Raw genomic sequence first — 22,596 nt, 5'->3', positions numbered from 1 at the left:
TAGGCCATTCAGTCCCTCAATAAGATTATAGCAGATCAGACTGTAGCCTCAAATTTGCATTCTCACCTACCTCCCATAAGCTTTCAACTCCTTGCTTAATGAGAATCGATTCACCTCTGCCTTAAAAATTTACGGATTCAGCTTCCACCACCTTTTCAGGTCATAACGCTCAGGGAAAAAGAAATCACCTCATCAGTTTTGAATGAGTGACTCATTATTTTTAAAGAGACTCCTACTTCTAAAATTCTCCCATAAGAGGAAACATCCAAGTCAACTGAGTCAAGACCTCTCAGGATTTTATAAATTTCAATCAAGTCACCTTTTCCACTCTAAATTTCAGCGGATACAAGTCTAGTCTGACCAAGCTTTCCTCATAAGGCAACCTGACCAATCCAATGTTCTTGTCAATATTCTTCCAGCCTCCTGCCTGTCTACTTTGGATTCCAGCATCTGCAGTTTCTTTGTCCCCAATCCAGATATTAGTCTAGTGATCTTTCCCTGTACTGCTACCAATGCATTTAGATCCTTCTTTAAGTAAGCAGATCTTATGCTGAACAAAGTACTCCAGCTACAGTCTCACCAGTGCCTTATACAATTGAACCTCAACCTCCCTATGCTTCCTCTATTCAATTGCCCTCATGGCATGGTGGCTCAGTGGTTAGCCCCACAGCACCAAGGACCCAGGCTCGATTCCACCCTTGAGTGACATCTGTGTGAAGTTTGCACATTCTCTCTGTGTTTGCGTGAGTTTCCTCTGAATGTAATAGTTTCTTCCCACAAACCAAAAGCAATGCTAAATTGCCCATGGATTTGCAGACGAGGTGGATTAGCCATGGAAAAGGCAGGATTACAGGGATAGGGTAAGTGGAGTGTGTATGGATGGGATGCTCTTCAGGGAGTCAGTGTAGACACAGTGGGCTGAAAAGCCTGCTTCCACACTGTAGGGATGCTATGATAAATGATGACATTCTATTAGCTTTCCTATTTACTTGCCAGACCGGCACATGAGCTTTTGTGATTCATGCTCTGCAGTCTCTTACCATGTAGATAATACGCTTCTTTTTAATTGTTCCTGCCAAAATGGACAATTTCATATTTTCTCATATTAAGTTGTATTGCTGCATCTTTACCCAGTCACCCATCAATATATTTTTTGTAAATTCCTCATGTCCTATTCACAACTTTGTGTCATCAGCAAATTTGGTAAGTATACCTTATGGCCCTTTTAAAGATTGTGAACAGTTTGGGTCCTAAGATTGATTCCTGTTGCATAGCACTCACTATGTCTTGCTAACCTGACAAAGACCCATTTACACCAACTCTCCATTCCCTGTTCGCCAGCCATGTATTCAGCTGATCTTTAAGCATTCTGCGTTTGCCCCCCCCCCCCCAAACTTCTGTTCATTCAACATTCTGGTTGAAAATATTTACCTAAGTAATCTTTATATCATGTCAACACAAGCTAATCAATTTGAAATTGCTTCTTTAATAATGTTGTTCCAATGCAAAGCCCTAATTCGCAGTTCATCTTTGATGAGAGTAAGTTGGAGAGATCCTGGTTTTCATCAAGGGGAGGTCATGACTGACAAATCTGTTAGAATTCTTCGAGGAAGTAATAAGCTGGTTAAACCAAAGAGAGCCAATGGAATTTATCTATCTGGACTTCCAGAAGGCCTTTGATAAGGCGCTGTATAGGAGGCTGCTGAGTAAGATAAGGGCTTATAGTATTGGAGGCCATATACTAGCATGGATAGAGGATTGGCTGCCTGGCAGAAAGCAGAGAGTGGGGATAAAAGGATCCTTCTCAGGATGGAAGCCAGTGACTAGTAGTGTTCCACAAGGGTCAGTGTTAGGACCACAACCTTTCATCTTATACATTAATGAGCTGGACGAAGGAACTGAGGATATTCTGGTGAAGTTTGCAGATGATACAATGATAGATGGAGGGGCAGGTAGTTTTGAGGTAGCAGGGAGGCTGCAGAAAGATTTAAACAGGTTAGGAGAGTGGGCAAAGAAGTGGCAGATGAAATATAACTTGGGAAAGTGTGAGGTCATGCACTTTGGTAAGAAAAGTAGAGGCATGGACTATTTTCTAAATAGGGGTAAAATTCAGAAGTCTGAAGTGCAAAGAGACTTGGAAGTCCTAGTCCAGGTTTCTCTTAAAATAAACTTGCAGGTTGAGTTGGTAGTTTGGAAGGCAAATATAACGTTGTCATTCAGCTTGATAAAGGCTAGAATATATTTCTGAGGCTCTATAAGGCTCTGGTCAGACCACATTTAGGGTATTGTGAGTACATTTGGGCCCCATACCTCAGGTAGAATGTATGAACCCTGGAGTGGGTGCAGAGGAGGTTCATGAGAATAATCCCAGGGATGAAAGACTTAACATATGAGGAATGCTTGAGGACTCTCGGAGTTTCGAAGGATGAGGGGGTATCTCATTGAAACTTTCAGAATACTGAACAGCTGGACAGAGTGGATGTTTGGAAGATGTTTCCATTAGTAGGAGAGACAAAAGCCCAAAGACACTGCCTTAGAGTAAAGGGTAGACCTTTCAGAATGGAGATAAGGAGAAACTTGTTCAGCCAGAGAGTGGGGAATCTGAGCAACTCATTGCCAAGGAAGGCTGTGGAGGCCAGGTCATTGAATATATTTAAAACAGAGAAGTTCTTGACCGGCAGAGGGATCAAAGGTCACAGGGAGAAAAACCTATCAGCCATGACCAAATGGCAGAGCAGACTTGATGGGCCAATGGCCTAATTTGTGCTCCTATATCCCATGGTCTTATAGACCTAGAGGTTGGAGTTGTAAGCAAAGAACTGTTTGACAATAATTGACATTGACAATAATAAATCAACTCAGATCAAAAGAATTAAACAAAACTCACCCATTTCGTAATAAATTCTGAACCTGGTGCTAGGCACGTTGGGGCCAGAGTGGAAATGGACCCAGGAGTCTGTGCAATTAGAGAGGTGAAAGGTCGTGATGTTCAAGTTTTTCTCAGTCAGTGTGAACTGTTTCTGTCGATCGGGATCTGTTCCACATCCAAAGGCGATGTAATCTTCCTGGGACTCCACAGAGAGTGACTCCACCCAGAATCGGATTCCTGTGTGGAACAACAAATGGGTTCTATACAGTGTTTATGTTAGCCATTACTTCAAACATAGATAATGGTGCTGTGCACAGTCCTGGTCTCCTCATGCTACTGAAGGCATTCTTGGTGACTTTCTTCACCCAGAGTTGTGAGCCTGTGGGATTCTCTGTCACAGATGGCAGTCAAAGCCAAAAGAATGAATGTTTTCAAGAAAGAATTACATGTAGTTAGGGCCAAAGGAATCCAAGGGTCTAATGTGAAAGTGGGAACAGGGGACTGAGTTGGATGATCAGCCATGGGCGGCATGGTGGCACAGTGGTTAGCACTGCTGCCTCACAGCGCTAGAGACCCGGGTTCAATTCCCGCCTCAGGCGACTGACTGGAGGTTGCACATTCTCCCCGTGTCTGTGTGGGTTTCCTCCGGGTGCTCCGGTTTCCTCCCACAGTCCAAAAATGTGCAGGTTAGGTGAATTGGCCATGTTAAATTGCCCATAGTGTTAGATGAAGGGGAATGGGTCTGGGTGGGTTGCGCTTCGGCGGGTCGGTGTGGACTTGTTGGGCCGAAGGGCCTGTTTCCACACTGTAAGTAATCTAAAAAAAACATATTGAATGATGGAGCAGATAGAAGTGAGATGAGGAGAAAACCCTTTACTCAGAGCTTGGTTAGGATTTGGAATCTGCTGTCTCGGGGTGGAGGTGGATTCCATAGGAAGTTTCAAAAGACAGCAGGATATATATATTTGCAAGTGAGATTTAGGGGCTATGGATATAGGGCTGAAGAGGGGAGCTGGTACAGACATGATGGCCCCCTTCTATACTGTAAGATTTAGTGATTCTATAGCATCAATAATAAATAGATTATCTGGCCATATTCTTGTTGCTTTATGTGAGACCTTGTTATGTGTCCATTATCTGCTGTATTTCCAACATTACAACATTTGGTGATCACCTTCAGAGATTGGTAAGGAACTCCATAAAACATTTTGCACACCTGATTGTGGGGATTTATTTGAAGCTGTGTTTTGTCTCTTCCCAGTGATTCCCTGGTAACTGGTGAGTGACATCCGTGGGAGCCATGATGTTTAGTTGTAATGTGGCTGACAGGGATGGCCTGAGGAAACTACACATCATTCTCTGTCTTTTTGTGTGTTACTCTGTAAGGAACACCTTTCGTATTCTCAGGCTGTCCAGAGAACTTCATTAAAGGTATATTTGAAGAACTGTAATTTAGGCAAAGGTGAAGGTCAATTTGTGCATCCACTGATAGGAGTAGTGGCCATAGCATCCTGTTTTGCCGGTGATGTCCCTGGGCAATGTTGGACAGCTCATAATGAGGGCATTAGAAGCAACCGCTTACTTTGGAACTGGAGTCATGTATAGGCAAGAAGGGGTATGTTGAAATTATGAAGGAAATTAAACTGGGCGTCTATCTGCCCTTGGGTGAATGGAAAGATACAGGGAGGTGCCTTGTGGCATTCTGGACAACATTTATCCTTTAATAAACATTAATATAATCAGATCATCTTGAAATTTCTCTCAGTGCCGTTGCTAAATTTTGCTGTGTTCAAATTTTTTGCTGTTTTACCAACTTGTGACTTCCTACATTCTCAATCTTTTCTTTGTTACTGTCTATTCTAAGTTAATTGTTGAGGACATATTAGAATTTTGCATTTCCTACCTTTCAACAATTATGTTTTAAATTTTACAAAACCACCATATCTCATATAACCAATCACAGAGATTTAACCAAGGTGAGACATTTTCCTCATGGTCTGAAGTTAACTGCCCAGCTACAATAAACGGAGTTCCAGCTTGTTTCCCCATGAGTTGGGCAAAAATACCACTATGAGCCTCAATATCATGGTAACAATCCCAGGCGTGGAGAACAGGCTGTGCCAAGCTAAGTTCCTTCTACTACCTGCTCAACTTTCATTCCAGTTGGGGCTTTATTTGGGTGGACAAGACCTCCAGACAATCTTGGGTTCAAAGGTTACTTCCCTGGATACTCCTGAGTGTAAATCAAGATGAATTATGAGAGGAACTTCCTTCTTTCATTTACCTGCAGGTTGACTGTTGTCAAACAGGAGGGCAGTAGTGCTTCGAGTATGTAACCATGTTGCCAGTATGCTGGGACAGGTGAAAAGCTCACATAGTGTAGACCAGCCTCTGGATTATGGAACCTTCTGTGGGATTCTATTGCTATTAATCACTGACTACAATGGAGACTGAAGTTTTAAGTGGACCCATGGTGGGGAGGGCTTAGAGCATAATGTCATATGATCCCAGAATAGCATCCAAGCAGGATTGACAACTCTGGAGTAGGCAGACAAGCAACTCACACATTGGCACCCAAGAATTTACTTGAAGGTTATCTAAGAGTGATCTGCTGAGGAGTGTCAGATGGAATTTAAAGCAGATAAATGTGAGGTGTTGCATTTTGGTAAGACAAACCTGAGCAGGACTTGAACAGTTAAGGTTAAGGCCCTGAGAACTGTTTCGAATAGACAAACCTTGGGGTGGAGGTACATAGCTCCTTAAAATGTAGACTGGGTGTTGATGATGATGTTTGGCATGCTTGCCTTCATCAGTCAGAGCATTGTATATAGGAGGTGGGACATTGTTAAAGTCACATTTGGACAACCGCGTACAATCCTGAACACCCTGCTATACGGGAAAGGGTACAAAAAGGATTTCCAAGAATGTTACCAAGACTGGAAAGAGAATTGGAATAAGCTGGGATGTTTTTCTGTGGAGGGGCAGAGATTGAGGAGTGACCTTATGGAGGTTCATAAAATCATGATGAAATGGATAAGGAGAGTAGCCAAGGTCTTCTTTTCCCAGGGCAAGGGAGTCCAAAACTAAAGGGCATAGGTTTAAGGTGAGAGGGGAAGGATTTAAAAGGGGCCTGAGGGGCAACCTTTTCATACAGAGGATAACACATGTCTGAAACAAGGAAGTGGTAGGTGCAGGTTCCATGCTGCAATACTTTATGATCCCATGACTCTTCTGATCAGTGAATAGTGTTGCAGTTGAATGTATCTCCTCTCACCTTCAAGAATGGAGTTGCCATTTACCTGTGTACTGTCGAGTGGCATTGGACAACTGGGCCATGTTGAAGAACCAGTACATGTCTGCGCTGTTCTGGTACAGACTCGGGAAGTTATTGGACGTGATAAAGCCTGATACACAGGGGCAGGGATGCCCTGATACAGCCGGATGGTTCGCTGTTCCCGGGATAATTTCTGGTGGGCAAAAACATCCTAGAAACAGAGAAGGAAAACATGAAGTGGTTTAGTCTTGGTTCCCTCTTTGTAATAGTCCCGCAGTGTTTTATAATGCATCAATGGAATGACTCCACAAGAGCAATTCAACAAATGTGTTGATGGAATAGGAAAGTACACTGCAGTTCACCTGGTTCTGTCGCACTTGGCATTTTGCTCAGTAATTTTACAGCTGCTTTTGGTGATTTAGGATTAGATTAGATTACCGACAGTGTGGAAACAGATCCTTCGGTTCAACAAGTCCACACTGACCCGCCGAAGTGCAACCCACCCAGTCCCAGTCCCCTATATTTACCCCTTCACCTAACACTAAGGGCAATTTAGTGCAGCCAATTCATCTGACCTGCACATTTTGGATTGTGGGAGGAAACCGGAGCACCAGGAGGAAACTCACACAGACACGGGGAGAATGTGCAAACTCCACACAGACTGTCACCTGAGGCGGGAATTGAACCCGGGTCTCTGGCGCTGTGAGGCAGCAGTGCTAACCACTGTGCCACCGTGCCACCCATCTCATTCTCAATCTTTTCTTCTGGTCAGTCTATCATAGGATAATTGCTGGGGCCCTGTTGAGAATTCTGGTCTGGATGGGAGCTGTCTTGCATGTACATTCGGCTGGGTTGAAATAAACCCTTCTTTGGCATATATTTTTAAGCCAGGGGATCAATTAGTTCAGTTGGCTGGACAGCTGGGTTTGTGATGCTGAGTGATGCCAACAGCATGGGTTCAATTCTCACACTGCCTGAGGCCCTCACTTCTCAGCCTCACCCCTTGCCTGAGACAGGGTTACCCATCAGGTTAAAGACACCATCAGTCATTTCTCTGTAAGGAGAGCCTTATGGGACTATGGCAACTTTAGTTTTTAATAGACACATTTTAACAGAGCTCAAAGCGCAGCCCAAGCTTGCTGTGTTTCCCTTTCAATCTGATACTGTGCTACTTTGCTTGATGACATTTAGCATTGCACTCAGGAAATGACTCCATCCACTGTTTTCACGTGGAAGCCTCTGTCCATGCAGGTGTCCCTTAAAGGGCTACTTGATGGGAGTTCCAAATGTAGAGAGCTTGCTGGAACCACTTTGAAATGAATGCGCAGAGAGAAGGATGTAGAGATCAAAGTAAACCATTTCCAGTGCCACAGCCTCAAAACTGTTTGTGCAACTTTAAATTTGCTTCAAGTTGATCAGTGAAAGCAGAACTTCCTTCAGAAGGGGCAGGGAAAGTGATTGGGTAGGGCAAATGATCGTGGCAAGTTGGCACCAGTAAAATACTCAACCCCATTTTTTGTCATGAATGGAAAGTCTCATGATTCACCTTCCCAGCAAACCACCACTGAGGTCCATAAGTGGTGACATGACAACCACTTATAAGGGTGTTTAGTTTGCCACCGGTCTGGTTAACTTTGTCCCTGCTGAGTTGGAAAATGGGGTAACTGTCCTGACTGCTAGAGCATGGCATCCTGCCTGCCACGGAGTGGGGTTGGGGCCGAGACTTGGGGCATTCGGGCACATGGGTGGGGTGGGGCTGACTGCTGTAAAGCTGCAATCCCACCTTTGCCTTGGACATCCATTTCCTCACGACCCCCTATCTGGTGATTCTACCTCCACACCCCCTCCAAAGAAAAAAAAAATCACAACTTCCTGCTGTTCCTGGTCTTCATTGTCGCTAAGCAACCAGCAGCCTTGGCCTTCAGTCAGGGCAGAGCCTGCTGCTCACAGTGGGCTCCTGACTTCTGTTGGCCTAGCAGGCAGGATGTTAATGTCCCAAGAAATAATTAGCTGGAGTCCCACCGGATCATACGGCTAATTGGCACTCGATTTCACAGCTTGCATCTTGATGGGGATGAAATGTGTCTTGCTGTTAGTGGTGCCCTCCCCCACACTTAGAAAGTAAAAGGAGAAAACATTGGCCTGCATGTGTGTGACATCTTCTGAGTGAGTTCCATTTTTCTGTTGGATGATATATTTGGCCACTCAATATCTAGAATGTTCTTTATAGAGGTGAGAAAATCAAACACAGAAGGGGCACAGTCTTTCTTTCTTTCGTGCTTTCTTGGAAGGTTGGCACCCACTCGGCAAGGCTGAGGTTTATTGCCCATCCCTAGAGATGGGGGAGATCATCTTCATGAATTGGTCATTACTGCTCCAATACAACAGATTGGTTTGTTCGGCCATTTTCAGAGGGACACTGAGGAGCCAACTACATTGACATAGGACTGGGGTCACTGTAGCAAGGATTACAGGTTCTTTCTCAACATGTGAGAACTGGTACAGATTTCACAATTATCCAGCAACTTTTGTGGTCACTTTAACTGATTTTTTTTTTATTTCCAATTTTTGTTTCTCCCAATGCTCAAGCTGCCCTGGTAGATTTGTCTTCAAGGCCCAACTATGTATAGCTGCTTCGCAATGACCTGCCCTCTCTCATAAAGGTCAGAAGACGGGATGTTTGCTGATGATTGTACAATATCGAGCACCATTCGCGACTCCTCAGATCAAATGCAACAAGACCTGGATAATATCCCACCTTAAGCTGACAAGTGACAAATAACATTTGTGCTACACAAATGCTAGGCAATGACCATCACCAATAAAGAGACAATTGAATCACTACCCCTTGACATTCAATGGAGTTACCATCACTGAATTCCACATTATCAACATCTTGGGGGTCACTATTGACTGGAACCTGAACTGGACTTGCCATGTAAGCACAATGGCAACAAGAACAGGTCAGAGGCTAGGAATCCTGCAGCAAGTAACTCACCTCCTGACTCGCCACAGCCTGTCCACCATCTACAAGGCATAAGTCAGGAATAGAGTTGAAAAATGTGGTACTGGAAAAACACAGCAGGCCAGGCAGCATCCGAGGAGGAGGAAAATCGATGTTTCGGGCATAAGCCCTTCTTCAGGAATGAGGCTGGTATGCCAAGCGGGCTGAGATAAAAGGTAGGTGGGAGGGAGTTTGGGGGAGGGGCGTTGGGAATGCGATAGGTGGAAGGAGGTGAGGGTGAGGGTGATAGGCTGGAGAGGGGGTGGGGGCGGAGAGGTCGGGAAGAAGATTGCAGGTCAAGAGGGTAGTGCTGAATCCGAGGGTTGGGACTGAGGTAAGGTGGGGGGAGGGGAAATGAGGAAGCTGGAGAAATCTGCATTCATCCCTTGTGGTTGGAGAGCTCCTAGGCGGAAGATGAGGCACTCTTCCTCCAGGCGTCGTGTGGCCACGGTCTGGCGATGGAGGAGTCCAAGGACCTGCATGTCCTTGGCAGAGTGGGAGGGGGAGTTTAAGTGTTGAGCCACGGGGCGGTTGGGTTGGTTGGTGCGGGTGTCCCAGAGGTGTACCCTGAAACGTTCCGCAAGTAGGCGGCCTGTCTCCCCAATGTAGAGGAGACCACATCGGGTGCAGCGGATACAGTAAATGATGTGTGTGGAGGTGCAGGTGAATTTGCAATGGATATAGAAGGATCCATTGGGGCCTTGGAGGGAGGTGAGGGGGGAGGTGTGGGCGCAAGTTTTGCACTTCTTGCGGTTGCAGGGGAAGGTGCCGGGAGTGGAGGTTGGGTTGTGGGGTGTGTGGACCTGATGAGGGAGTGGTCTCTCCTGAATGCTGATAGTGGTGGAGAGGAAATTTTTTCCCTGATGGTGGGGTCTGTCTGGAGGTGGCGGAAATGATGGAGGATGATACGATGTATCTGGAGGTTGGTGGGGTGGAAGGTGAGGACCAGTGGGGTTCTGTCCTGGTGGCGATTGAAGGAGCGGGGTTCAAGGGCGGAGGTGCGGGAAGTGGAGGAGATGTGATGGAGAGCATCGTCGACCATGTCGGAGGGGAAATTGCGGTCTTTGAAGAAGAAGAAGGCTATTTGGGCTATTCGGTAGTGGAATTAGTCCTCCTGGGAGCAGATGCGGCGGAGGCGAAGGAATTGGGAATATGGGATGGCATTTTTACAGGGGGCAGGGTGGGAGGAGGTGTAATCTAAGTAGCTGTAGGAGCCGGTCGGTTTGTAGTAAATGTCTGTGTTGAGTCGGTCACCCGAGATAGAAATGGAGGGGTCTAGGAAGGGGAGGGAGGAGTCTGAGATGGTCCAGGTAAGGTTGAGGTCGGGGTGGAAGGTGTTAGTAAAGTGGATGAACTATTCAACCTCCTCGTGGGAGCACGAGGTAGCGCCAATACAATCATCGATGTAGCGGAGGAAAAGGTGGGGGGTGGTGCCAGTTAGCTGCGAAAGATGAACTGTTCCACATATCCGACGAAGAGGCAGGTATAGCTGGGGCTCAGGAATATGATGGAATACTTCCTCCTCGCCTAGATGAGCGCAGCCCCAAGAAGCTCGACACCATCCAGGAAAAAGCAGCCTAAATTGGCACTGCATCCACTCCCTCCACCACGACACTCAGGAGTAATAGTGTGTCCTAGCCACAAGATGCACTGCAGTAACTCACCAAAGGTACATCAACAGCACTTTCCAAACCCACAACCACTTCCATCTAGAAGGGCACGGGCAGCAGATACATGGGAACACCACCACCTGTAATTTCCCCTCCAAGCCCCTCACCATCCTGACTTAGAAATATATTGCCATTCCTTCACTGTGGCTGGGTCAAAGTCCTAGAACTCCCTATCCAATGGCATTGTGGGTCAACCCACAGCAGATGAACTGCAGCGGTTCAAGAAGGCAGCTCACTCCCACCTTCTCAACGGCAACTAGGGACCAGCAATAAATGCTGATCCAGCCAGTGATGCCCATGTCTCACAAGTGAATAGAAAATATCATTCTCTGCTTTATTTATCCATTATCATTATTAACACAACATCCACTACTCCGAATGAATACTGTATCCAACACAGTAATTCCCAACAGCCTTCAGTGCAATTGGAATAGTACCCGCAGAGCTTTCAGCATCACCTGACTGGACAGCAGTAAAGGAGATCTAATGGGAAGAATGATGACACAGAATCTACAGGATTCCCTTTCCTGCCAGGCAGCAAAGGTGGATCTCTAGCCCAGTGAACCTTCATGTTGTGTGGATTAGTGGTGCTGGAAGAGCACAGCAGTTCAGGCAGCATCCGAGGAGCAGTAAAATTGATGTTTCGGGCAAAAGCCCTCCTGATGAAGGGCTTTTGCCCGAAACGTTGATTTCGCTGCTCCTCGGATGCTGCCTGAACTGCTGTGCTCTTCCAGCACCACTAATCCAGAATCTGGTTTCCAGCATCTGCAGTCATTGTTTTTACCTTCATGTTGTGTGGTCAGTCCATCAGTGAGAGAGGAGGCTGGGACCTGTATCCTGCTGCTTACCTTCACAATGTGTCCCATTCCCTCTGTAATAGGGGTTGCACTCACAGCTGTAGGAGCCTTCAGAGTTCAGACACTCTGCGTTTGGGTCACATCGATTCATCGCTGGATCCGCACACTCATTCACATCTGCAAGCAACATTAAAAACAAACACCAGTGAATCGGAGAGGGAGTGGATGAGTGAGAATCTGGAATAATCCCTGGCTGTCTGGCCATATTTAACCATGACTCTACAAAGGCTTTAACTGGTCAGTCATCCCAAGCAACAAAATATATTCATCCTCGTTCGTGAGTCAAAGCTTTACATAGAAGCCGCAACAAAGGAACAGACCATTCAGCCAATCTGATCCAGCAGGGTGTCTGCACACCTGCAATTTCTACACGTTCTATTTACTAAATCTAACCTTAATAACCAAGTTCCCAATCTCTTCCCTCTCATTATATAGCTTCCTCTTATTGCATGTATACTCACTGCTTCAGATATTCCTTCTGGAATAGTGTTGCATATTTTTGCCATTCTCTGCAAAGGGATGGTCTTCCTGACTTAGCCGGTTTGGTAACTACTATATCATGCAATTCTGGGCTCTCTGGCAACAGGAAATGTCCTGCTGACACCTAGCACAGTGAATTTGTCATAACTATTAAAGATCTGCCTCAGGTCATCTCTCTGTCTTTATTTTCTTTACCTTAAGACACTTGCATGCTCAGTCTTCCCTAATAGCCATATTCTGTCCATCCTGCTCTCATCTTTTTCTTTGTTTTTGTATTTTTTTCTTTCTTTACTTTTAAATCCTTTCTGCAGCATGGAGATCAGATCCGTGCACACTATGGCAATTCATCTAGCAGAATACCTGTTGCACGTTTTATATCTCTCAGAACTTGCAGGGATGTCACTGATTTTAACTTATGTGCCAGGTTTTACTTAATGAACACTGAGTTACATCCATGTTTTTCTGCATAGTCCCCGAAGGCTTAGCTTCTTAAGAAACAACAAACTGCATTCATGCAGCACCTTCCTGTGCTACTCAGGATATGTGTTATGTGCAGTTGGAAATGGGTAAGGGGTGTGGTAGGGTAGACATAAAGTAGATATAAAGGAGCAGCACTAGATCACACTCTCGACTCTGATCTCCAGCATCTGCAGTTCTCACTTTCGCCTTGATCCAGGCTGGTCAGCAACAAAATCAAGAAGGCAAAAGTGAGGACTGCAGATGCTGGAGTCAAAATTGGAGTGGTGCTGGAAAAGCACAGCAGGTCAGGCAGCATCCGAGGAGCAGGAAAATAGACCTTTCGGGCAGGAGCCCTTCATTAGGAATGAGGCTGGAAGCCTCAGGGTGGAGAGATAAATGGGTGGGGGGTAGGGCTGGGTAGCTGAAAGTGTAATAGGAGGATGGAGGAAGGGGTAAAGGTGATAGATCAGAGAGGAGGGTGGAGTGGATAGGTGGGAAGGAAGATTGATAGGTGGGACAGGTCATGAGGACGGTGCTGAGCTGGAAGTTTGGAACTGGGGTAAGGTGGGGGGGAAGGGGAAATGAGGAAACTGGTGAAGTCCACATTGATGCCCTGGGGTTGAAGGGTCCTGAGGTGGAACATGAGGTGTTCTTCCTCCAGGCGTTGGGTGGTGAGGGACCGGTGGTGGAGGAGGCCCAGGACCTGCGCGTCCTTGGCAGAATGGGAGGGGGAGTTGAAACGTTGGGACATGGGGCGGTGGGGTTGATTGGTGCAGGTGTCCTGGAGATGTTCCCTGAAGCGCTCTGCGAGAAGATGTCCAGTCTCCCCAATGTAAAGGAGACCGCATTGGGAGCAACGGATACAATAAATGACATTTGTGGAAGTGCAGGTGGAACTTTGATGGATATAGAAGGCTCCTTTGGGGTCTTGGATGGAGGTGAGGGGGGAGGTTTGGGCGCAGGTTTTGCAATTCCTGCAATGGCAGGGGAAGGTGGGGGGGGGCGTGGACCTGACCAGGTTGCCACGGAGGGAACGGTTTTTGCAGAAAGCGGATAGGGGTGGGAGGGGAATCAAGAAGCACATTGTCCACACTATCCATAGGCAACTCTAGGACACTCTTCCCTGAGATACTGTGTGAACAGAGCACATTGGAGCTTTCAAGATGAGCTATATACATTTTAGATTGATAACAATGTTGGGGAACTGGAGAACGAAATTGAGGGATACATCTATCGGAATGTAAATGGCTGAAGGAACAGGCCTAGAAGAGAAAGTAATTCCTGCTCGTTCCAAAGACAAATGAAATTAAATAATTAAACTGTGTTTGCTGGTGTTTATTGAGGAAGAATTTTACAAGAATACAAGATACCATACTTTTAATCTTTAAGCTACACTCTCACCTGCAAGTTAGAGAGTTATGGGTTCCAGTCACACAAAGCAAGCTCACACCTCAGTGCAGCAGTGAGAGATTACACTACTGTCAGAGGTGTCCAATTGCAGATGTGGTAAGTGTAGAAGCCAATTTCCTGCACATCAAGGTTCTCCAATCAGCAACGGGATAAAGTTCAAGACATGTTGTTGAAGCATACAGTACTAGTCAGGACACCCAGGTAACTCTCCTATGAATTCCTTGAATAGTGTGGAACATTCTAACTCCATATAAGAGAGTAGATGGTTCCTTGCATGAACGTACCCTAGGATAATCTGCTCCTCTGACTGTGCATTACTGTCGGCATTGCACTGCAGTGTCAGAACTCTATGGAAGACTCAAACCTATAACGTGCTGAGTCAGAGGTGAGGATGTTACTGCTGAGATACACACTGTAGATCACAACTCATTGTCTTTTTAAAAAATATCAAACACATGCTGTCGGAGTGTTTACAAAATGGAATGTGAAAGGTCAAACCTGTGCAGGTTGATTGGCTCCCGGGTGCCAAGGTGAATCCTGGGTAACAGTGACACTGGGAACTGCCCATTGTGTTCACACAACGCTGGGAGCAGCCGCCATTGTTCTGTAAACATTCATTCACATCTGAAAGGGAGAGGTGCCTCGTGTTCAAATTGGCTTTCAAAAAGTCTTGATGATATTCAACTGAAGTAGAATGGGAGTATTTGCAACCCAACACGGCCAAGTTTGTAATCAACAGAATGAGATCACTCAGCACTTTTAACATTCCAGTGACTTCCACTGAATGGCTGACCCCATCATATAAACTTAATTTGCTAGCTGTAGACCAAAGGGACCACCCCATCACCCCATGGTCTCAAATGTCTCCTTTTGGCACAGAATCTGATCTGACATTCTGATTCAAAGTTTGGGAGAAGATTTGTAGCTTGGGTGCTTGTTGTTGTGGTTCTGTTCGCCGAGCTGGGAATTTGTCTTGCAAACGTTTCGTCCCCTGTCTAGGTGACATCCTCAGTGCTTGGGAGCCTCCTGTGAAGCGCTTCTGTGCTGTTTCTTCCGGCATTTATAGTGGCCTGTCTCTGCCGCTTCCGGTTGTCAGTTCGAGCTGTCCACTGTAGTGGCCGGTATATTGGGTCCAGGTCGATGTGTTTGTTGATAGAGTCTGTGGATGAGTGCCATGCCTCTAGGAATTCCCTGGCTGTTCTCTGTTTGGCTTGCCCTATAATGGTAGTGTTGTCCCAGTCGAATTCATGTTGCTTGTCGTCTGTGTGTGTGGCTACTAAGGATAGCTGGTCGTGTCGTTGAATTCGACTGGGAAAACACTACCATTATAGGGCAAGCCAAACAGAGAACAGCCAGGGAATTCCTAGAGGCATGGCACTCATCCACTGACTCTATCAACAAACACATCGACCTGGACCCAATATACCGGCCACTGCAGTGGACAGCTCGAACTGACAACTGGAAGCGGCAGAGACAGGCCACTATAAATGCTGGAGGAAACAGCACAGAAGCGCTTCACAGGAGGCTCCCAAGCACTGAGGATGTCACCTAGACAGGGGACAAAACGTTTGCAAGACAAATTCCCAGCTCGGCGAACAGAACCACAACGACATCCTGATTATTGATTACACATGTGCTTTTCAGTTCATTGCACAGAAGGGAAAGAGTGAGAAAAATAAAGAGAGCGAGTGTATGGAAAAGAGAAGAAATGAGAGAGAGAGGTAGAACAATAAACTTAAAGGTAGAAAGGAGGTTGTGGGGTGGGAGAAGAGAAATAATTAGTTGCCATGCAACAGGCAAAGAGCAACAATGCATTGAAGACAGCACGCAACAGGCAGACAGAAAGCGCTAGACAAGAGTCTGTCATTACTGGATTAGTGGTGCTGGAAGAGCACAGCAGTTCAGGCAGCATCCAACGTGCAGCGAAATCGACGTTTCGGGCAAAAGCCCTTCATCAGGAATAAAGGCAGTGAGCCTGAAGCATGGAGAGATAAGCTAGAGGAGGGTGGGTTGGCCCTTTGATGTCAGGATGTTGTCTAACCAGGATCACTCAGTTTTTACCATGGATCTTCATGGTACTGAACAGACTTAACCAATAACTCCTGGAGCACACAGGGTAGGACGTCCTGTTGACATACTGTAACCTGGAGTGCTGGATTTGCTCTATTATTTTCATTCTGAAAAGGACTTCACCATCACCTTCTTGAGTTCTCTTCTTTCTTAGAGAAGGAGATCAAAACTGCACACACTACTCCAAGTGTGGCAAAAGCTAACATACCATTTGCCTCCCTATATTGCTTGTACCTACTTTCTGTGATTAAAATCAAAGCATACTCAGGCCCTGCATTAAAAAAATCTATTTTTGTACTTCCTACCAAAGTGGATAACTCTGCAGTTCATCACATTGTATTCCATTTGCCATGCTCTTGCTCCTTCACCCAACTTGCCTACACCCCTCTGCTGTATCTTTATTTCTTCTTCAACACTTATTCCCCAGTAAAGGCTATCAACGAACTCATGAATATAGATTAGAAATAGGTCCAAATAATACTCGCAGTAATCACAAGATTGTGAGAAACAGGAGCATGAGAGGAAAGTGGTGTCAATGTAAACGTGTCAATACCATTTACCTGTACAATACCTCCCATCCCCAGTGTAACCAGCCTCACACACACATTGGAAAGAGCCGGGGCTGTTGAAACAGGAGGCCGAGCTGTGACAGTCGTGGCTTCCACTTTCACATTCATTCACATCTGGGGGTTAGAGAAAAGGAAGAGTTCATTGGAGGACCTTTGAGAATCTGAAACTTTCTGATATTCCACAAGCCAATTTGAACTCAGCCCTTTGGAAAGAAACAGATTAATGGATGGTTCCTCACAGAACACTCCAAGATTGATTGGCCTTAGGGCGGGAGGGAAATTCGTGACTGTAAGTAAAGTGTGATTGATTTATGACCTCGGCCACTATTCAAACACTTTATGTTTATAGTGTTCTATTAACATAGTAAATCATCTGAAGGTATTTTGTCAGGGAAAACTTCAAAGAAACCTTGACATTGAGCAATGTAAGGTGTCATTAGAGCAGATGGTCAAAGGTTTCCCTGAGATGAGCTTTAATAAGTCATTGAGACCTGGAGACCTGTGACCTGGAGAGGTGAAAGCATGACAGCCATTGGGGCAATGGAAAGTAATGAAACACTACAGGGCAGAAGTGGAGCAATGCAGCTTTCTCAAAATGCTGTGGGAAGTTTCACACATTGTGAGTGGTGAGCACATGGGTAGCTGCCACTGAAAAAAGGATAGCCTGGATTTTCTGAAGGCCAGATAACTCTTTCTGCAGGATGTTGGTTTCTGAGAGTTGTGCACTGGGACCCTGCAGAATCTGCGCCGTAGCAGGCTATGCGGGAATTGTCTGAGAAATTGAAGATTCCACTGGGCAATTCCCATGTACCTGGAACCCTCTGATAGTCTCCATTTAAATCAGAGAATTAGCAGTCAAGAAATGTTAGAGGTATTAAAAATCTAGTCTAACTGCTGAGTAACTATTCAACTAATATCCAACTTTCCTCACATTATACTCACCCCTCCATCGGCAGACTCTGACCTGATACCTGCTGCGACCTGACATCGTCACTCCTTTCTCAGGACCCTACAACCACACACCACCACACCATAAAGCTCTGATAATCTGACCATAGTACCAAAGACCTGTGTTCCAGAACCAGTCATGTTTCTAGCCCAGCTGCCCCTGTACAGTTACAGCATTGGCATCTGGCTAAAGTGGAAAATTAGATATGTCCTGTCCACAAAAAGCAGGTTAAATCCACCCAGGCCCATCACTGCCTGGACCTGGATCATAGAATCCCTACAGTGTCTTCATCAAGTCTGAAGAGAATCCAACCCAGACTCTCACCCCCACCCTGTCCCTGTAAGCCTGCATCTCCCATGGCTAACCCACCTAGCCTGTTTCCATGCTGCTCATCTCTATGACTCCGTGACTGTAATCTGTTGCCAAGTTCTGCGTTATCCTCAATCATTGACATGATAATCCCTGTACCCACTAACTGGGAAGCAATGGTTCAAACACTGACCCCTGATGGATCCCATTGCATACTTTTCCCCAGTAAAGACATCAATTCACCACCATTCTCTACTTCCTGTCTCCCTCCTCAACCATTTGCACAGCTAATTTGCGATTGCCCTCCTGATATTATGGTTTCCATTTCAGAATGTCTGTTACAAAGTAATTCATTATTTTCTTCTTGAAAATCCATTTATGCAAGATCTACTTTTATTAACCCTCTCTGTTACTACAATGAGGAACTCAAACAGGTTAGCCAGATGCAGAGCTGAAAATGTGTTGCTGGAAAAGCGCAGCAGGTCGGGCAGCATCCAAGGAACAGGAGAATCGACGTTTCGGGCATAAGTCCTTCTTTAGGTTAGCCAGATACAGAGCACCTGTAATAAAGATCTGCTGACAATCCCAATTAAGGCTCATGTCAAGTGACACACAAGATGAAAATAGGAACATTTTCCTTTGGGAAGTTTTGGTATCACTTACCTGTACAGTTCCTCCCATCCCCAGTGTAACCAGCCTCACACACACATTGGAAAGTGCCGGGGCTGTTGAAACAGGAGGCCGATCTGTGACAGTCGTGGCTTCCACTTTCACATTCATTCACATCTGGGGGTTAGGATGAAAGAGTTCATTGAAGGACGCCCAACTTTGTGAATCTTAAATAATTTACTGCTATTGCCGAGATTTAGCCTCATGCCTTGTAAAGAAACAGATTCACAGATGGTTACTAAGATTATAGCTCCCAAGATTCACTGGATGGATCGTTACTAGGAATAAAGGAGACAGTTCCAACAAAACAAAAACAAACATATGCTGACTTATGACTGTGGCAGCTGTCTATCTATTAGTCAAGAATAGTCAGAGATAATTTCCCAGCATAGGTCACAAATGGAGTTCTCAACAAAATCTGCTCCAGCGTGGGAGCTTCTCAGTTTCCTACAGCACTGTGGTGGCTGAATTTCTTTTTTGAAGTCATCAAAGCATTCCCTTTGAAGAAACAGAATAATGCAGACCAACACAGCGATAGCGTTTGGACATTCACCCAGACGCACTAACATAAACAATTTTTCAAAAGTACAAATCTCCAGATATTGAGGAAGTCCATATTGACAGACAAAAAGATCTGGGCAATATTCAAGCTACAGCTGACAAAATGTAAATACTCCATCACTGCTGGATAATGATGTGAGAGGGAGAGTAAAGATCTTGCCATCATATTCACTCATATCACCATTGCTACTTCCCCACATTAGCCAATGGAATCAGCCCCATAAATGCCATGGTTAGAGTCATAGAGGTGCACAGCCTGCAAACATACCCTTCGGCTCAACTTGCCCATTAAACTAATCTCATTTGCCTGCATTTTATCCATATCCCTCCATACCTATCCCATGCACCTACCTGACAAATGTTCTATAAATGATGAAATTGTACTCACTTCCATCACTACCTCTTGCAGTCCACTCCAGACACTCAATCTCTGTGTGAAAGAATTGTCCCTCTGAATCCTTTTGCATCTTTCCCCTCTCACCTGAAACCCACATCCTCCAGTGTTAGACTCCCTTACCATAGAGAAGATAACTTGAGCCAGTCAATGTTTGGATATCCAGCAGTGAGTGGCTCATCTTCCAACTTCCCAAAACCTTTCCTCCAGAATGAAGAGTAAGTCAGTTGTACAGTGGTGCACTGTCCACTCGCTTTCCTGAGTCTAGCTGTAACATCACTCCAAAGGCTCAACATTGTCTCAGAAAAGCAGTCTGCTTGAAATGCCAGTCACAATCTTACAATGCTGCACCCTCCAATATCTACAACAACAATTCACCTTGAACTTCTTCAATAGCACCTCCCAAACACAATCTCCACTGCCTGGAAGAATGACATAAGGTTACATGGGATCCCCAGCACCTCCAAACCATAAACACCCAAAGGCTGCTCCTTTATCATTGATGGGCCAAAATATTGCAAGTCGCTGCTGGATAGCCCTTTGGCAGCATCTTCAGTATGGAAGCTCCAGTGGCTCTGTGTTCAAGCATGATTAAAGTGGGCAATATACCTGCACAGGTCACAGGGATTAGATTAGATTCCCTACAGTGTGGAAACAGGCCCTTCAGCCGAACAAGTCCACACGGACCCTCCGAAGAGTAACCCACCCAGACCCATTTCCCTCTGACTAATGTACCTAACACTATGGGCAATTTAGCATGGCCAATTCACCTGACCTGCACATCTTTGGACTGTGGGATGAAACCGGAGTACCCGGAGGAAACCCACGCAGACACGGGGAGAATGTGTAAACTCCACACAGGCAGTCGCCCGAGGCTGGAATTGAACCTAGGACCCTGGTGCTGTGAGGCAGCAGCACTAACCACTGCGCCACCGTGCTGCTCCTCCAAAATTATAAAATGAGATTTTTTTTCCATGACCCATTTGGTTCAGGCAGTGCGCAGTTCAGTCAATCAGACCAGGATTGCCCTCGGTTGCTTTAGAATTTTTAGATGAAACAAATTTTGAGATACTGGGATTCAACACGAAAGGTGATCAAGCAATAAATGAGCAACTTGAGAGAGAGTTCCACAGCTGTAGCTTCAATATTATTTACCTGAACAAATCCTCCCATCTCCAATGTAGCCAGCTTCACACACACATTGGAAAGAGCCGGGGCTGTTGAAACAGGAGGCCGAGCTGTGACAGTCGTGACTTCCACTTTCACATTCGTTAACATCTGAGGGTTAGGAAAAAAAAGGTCTGTGCGGGATCACAGCAATTGGACTGTTACATGTACCAGTTTGGATGCAGCCTTGTGAAAGAACTGATCTTGCAGAAGGTTCCCGGGATAACGATGGAAAGGAAAGAAACAAGTGGTTGATCTGTGGCTGTGGTAACTGTTCAACACCTTTATTTAACTTACTTTTAACTCACATTTAAGTAAGTCACTTACATTTAAGACAAAGTCACTTTTAACTCACATTTTAACGAAAAGTGCATCAAAGGACATAACATCAGATAAAATTTGACTGCAAGCCATAAAATGTGATGTTAGGACAGGTGGTCTAAAGTTTTAAACTGATAAACTTGAACAAGCAGCTCAGAAGAGTATGAGGTGGAGGAGCTTAGAGCTGGAGAGCTGAGGTGAGGGTGATGTACTCCGACATCAAGATAGCATTTGCCTGAGAATTGAATCAGGGAGCCTGAGAAAAACTGGGGTCAATGAAAATCGAAAAGGAAACTCCTTGTTTGTTGATGCCATGCTTTGAAGTTGACTGTGTTTTTAGATGTCAATCACCTCCACCCTAGGCTACTTCAATCATGATTTATTTGTTGTCACACGTATTTTCTCACAAACCACAGTGAAAAGTGTTGCATAGTGTCGCCACTCACTCGTGCCACCTTTAAACACAGAAAAATAAACCAAAACATGGAATGTAAAGGGAGAAGAATAAAGAAAGAGAAAAAGCAAACAAATGTGCAGTCCTTCTTGTTGAGTGCTTTGCCATGGGCCTAGTGGTCAGGCATGGGTTCCCCTGGCATCGCCGCTGCTGCTGGAATGTAAATCACCATTCTTTGGTGCCATCTCACCTCCACTGATGCCCTCGCCACTGAGTCCTTGCTGGACCTCACCAACGCAAATACCACAAATACTGCCAGCTACTGCACCAGCCCAAACATGAATGCCACCATCATGAGTCCGCTTCAAGTCCATTTTGCCAAACAGCCGCTGCTGGGTCTCCTACAGGGCCCAAATTCTCTTCTGCTGCCACCTCCTCTTCTGCTGCCACCTCCATGAATCTGCGCTGGATGCAGATGCCGCCAGGAACCCAAACTCGCACCAGGACCGCCTCGACAATGCAGAGGCTGTGGGGAAGCCAAACTCTCTCCGATCCCACGGGTCCATGCTGGGCCCACTAACCACCACCAATCACTGCGACCTGGCTCAGCTGAGTTTGGAACTAACTTGCCTCTGTTTGTGGCACATACAGCCAACAACCTGTTTCCAACATCCAAGTCAAAACCTTATTGTGCGGTTACCTGGCAACAAAGGTGGGGCAAAGAAACTGGTAACGCACAAGGTTTTTGAATTTGTCAAAATCTCATGGCACCTCATAAATAGTTAGTTAATTATCTTTTCAATAAATTGTATCTGAGAGTTCAAACTTTCATTCATGTTTATGCAGTATCATCCACATCAAACTCAGAAAACATTTTGTTTCTTAGTCTGCATCTGTAGGGTAGTGAGAAAAACTTGGGCCAAACCTTGTTTCCTCTTTGTTAAAGGAAGAACGCAGGTCTACACCATTACTTCACTCTTCTATTAGTCATGAGATTTGTATTCAGAAAATAGGTTTGGGCAATCATTCCCTAATGCTTTAGATTTTGTCTAGTGTCTGTGATTTTTTCTCCATAATCATTCTTTGGTTGGAATAATACTTAGCTTTCATTCTTTGACTTGTAAATAGCTAGTCATCCTCTGCTACCGCTGTTAAATGCCAGAGGTTGAA

The 22,596-nt window shown here is 45.4% G+C and overlaps 1 protein-coding gene across 1 annotated transcript in view; it reads right to left on the bottom strand.

The window, feature by feature from the left end:
- LOC140457815 (uncharacterized) overlaps positions 1-22,596 on the bottom strand; it is a 128,887-nt gene that overhangs the window by 77,041 nt on the left and 29,250 nt on the right. Inside the window, exons 13-19 of the mRNA XM_072551432.1 lie at positions 20,700-20,822; positions 18,584-18,706; positions 16,654-16,776; positions 14,522-14,647; positions 11,666-11,791; positions 6,169-6,354; positions 2,888-3,106 (exon numbers count right to left, since the gene is read on the bottom strand). Of these exons, the coding sequence (XP_072407533.1) occupies positions 2,888-3,106; positions 6,169-6,354; positions 11,666-11,791; positions 14,522-14,647; positions 16,654-16,776; positions 18,584-18,706; positions 20,700-20,822 (1,026 nt within the window). The remainder of the gene's footprint in view (positions 1-2,887; positions 3,107-6,168; positions 6,355-11,665; positions 11,792-14,521; positions 14,648-16,653; positions 16,777-18,583; positions 18,707-20,699; positions 20,823-22,596) is intronic.

This window comes from Chiloscyllium punctatum, chromosome 32 (genome assembly GCF_047496795.1).
Source record: "Chiloscyllium punctatum isolate Juve2018m chromosome 32, sChiPun1.3, whole genome shotgun sequence".
In the NCBI taxonomy this organism is placed as follows: domain Eukaryota; kingdom Metazoa; phylum Chordata; class Chondrichthyes; order Orectolobiformes; family Hemiscylliidae; genus Chiloscyllium; species Chiloscyllium punctatum.
This window is presented reverse-complemented; position numbering and strand designations above follow the sequence as displayed.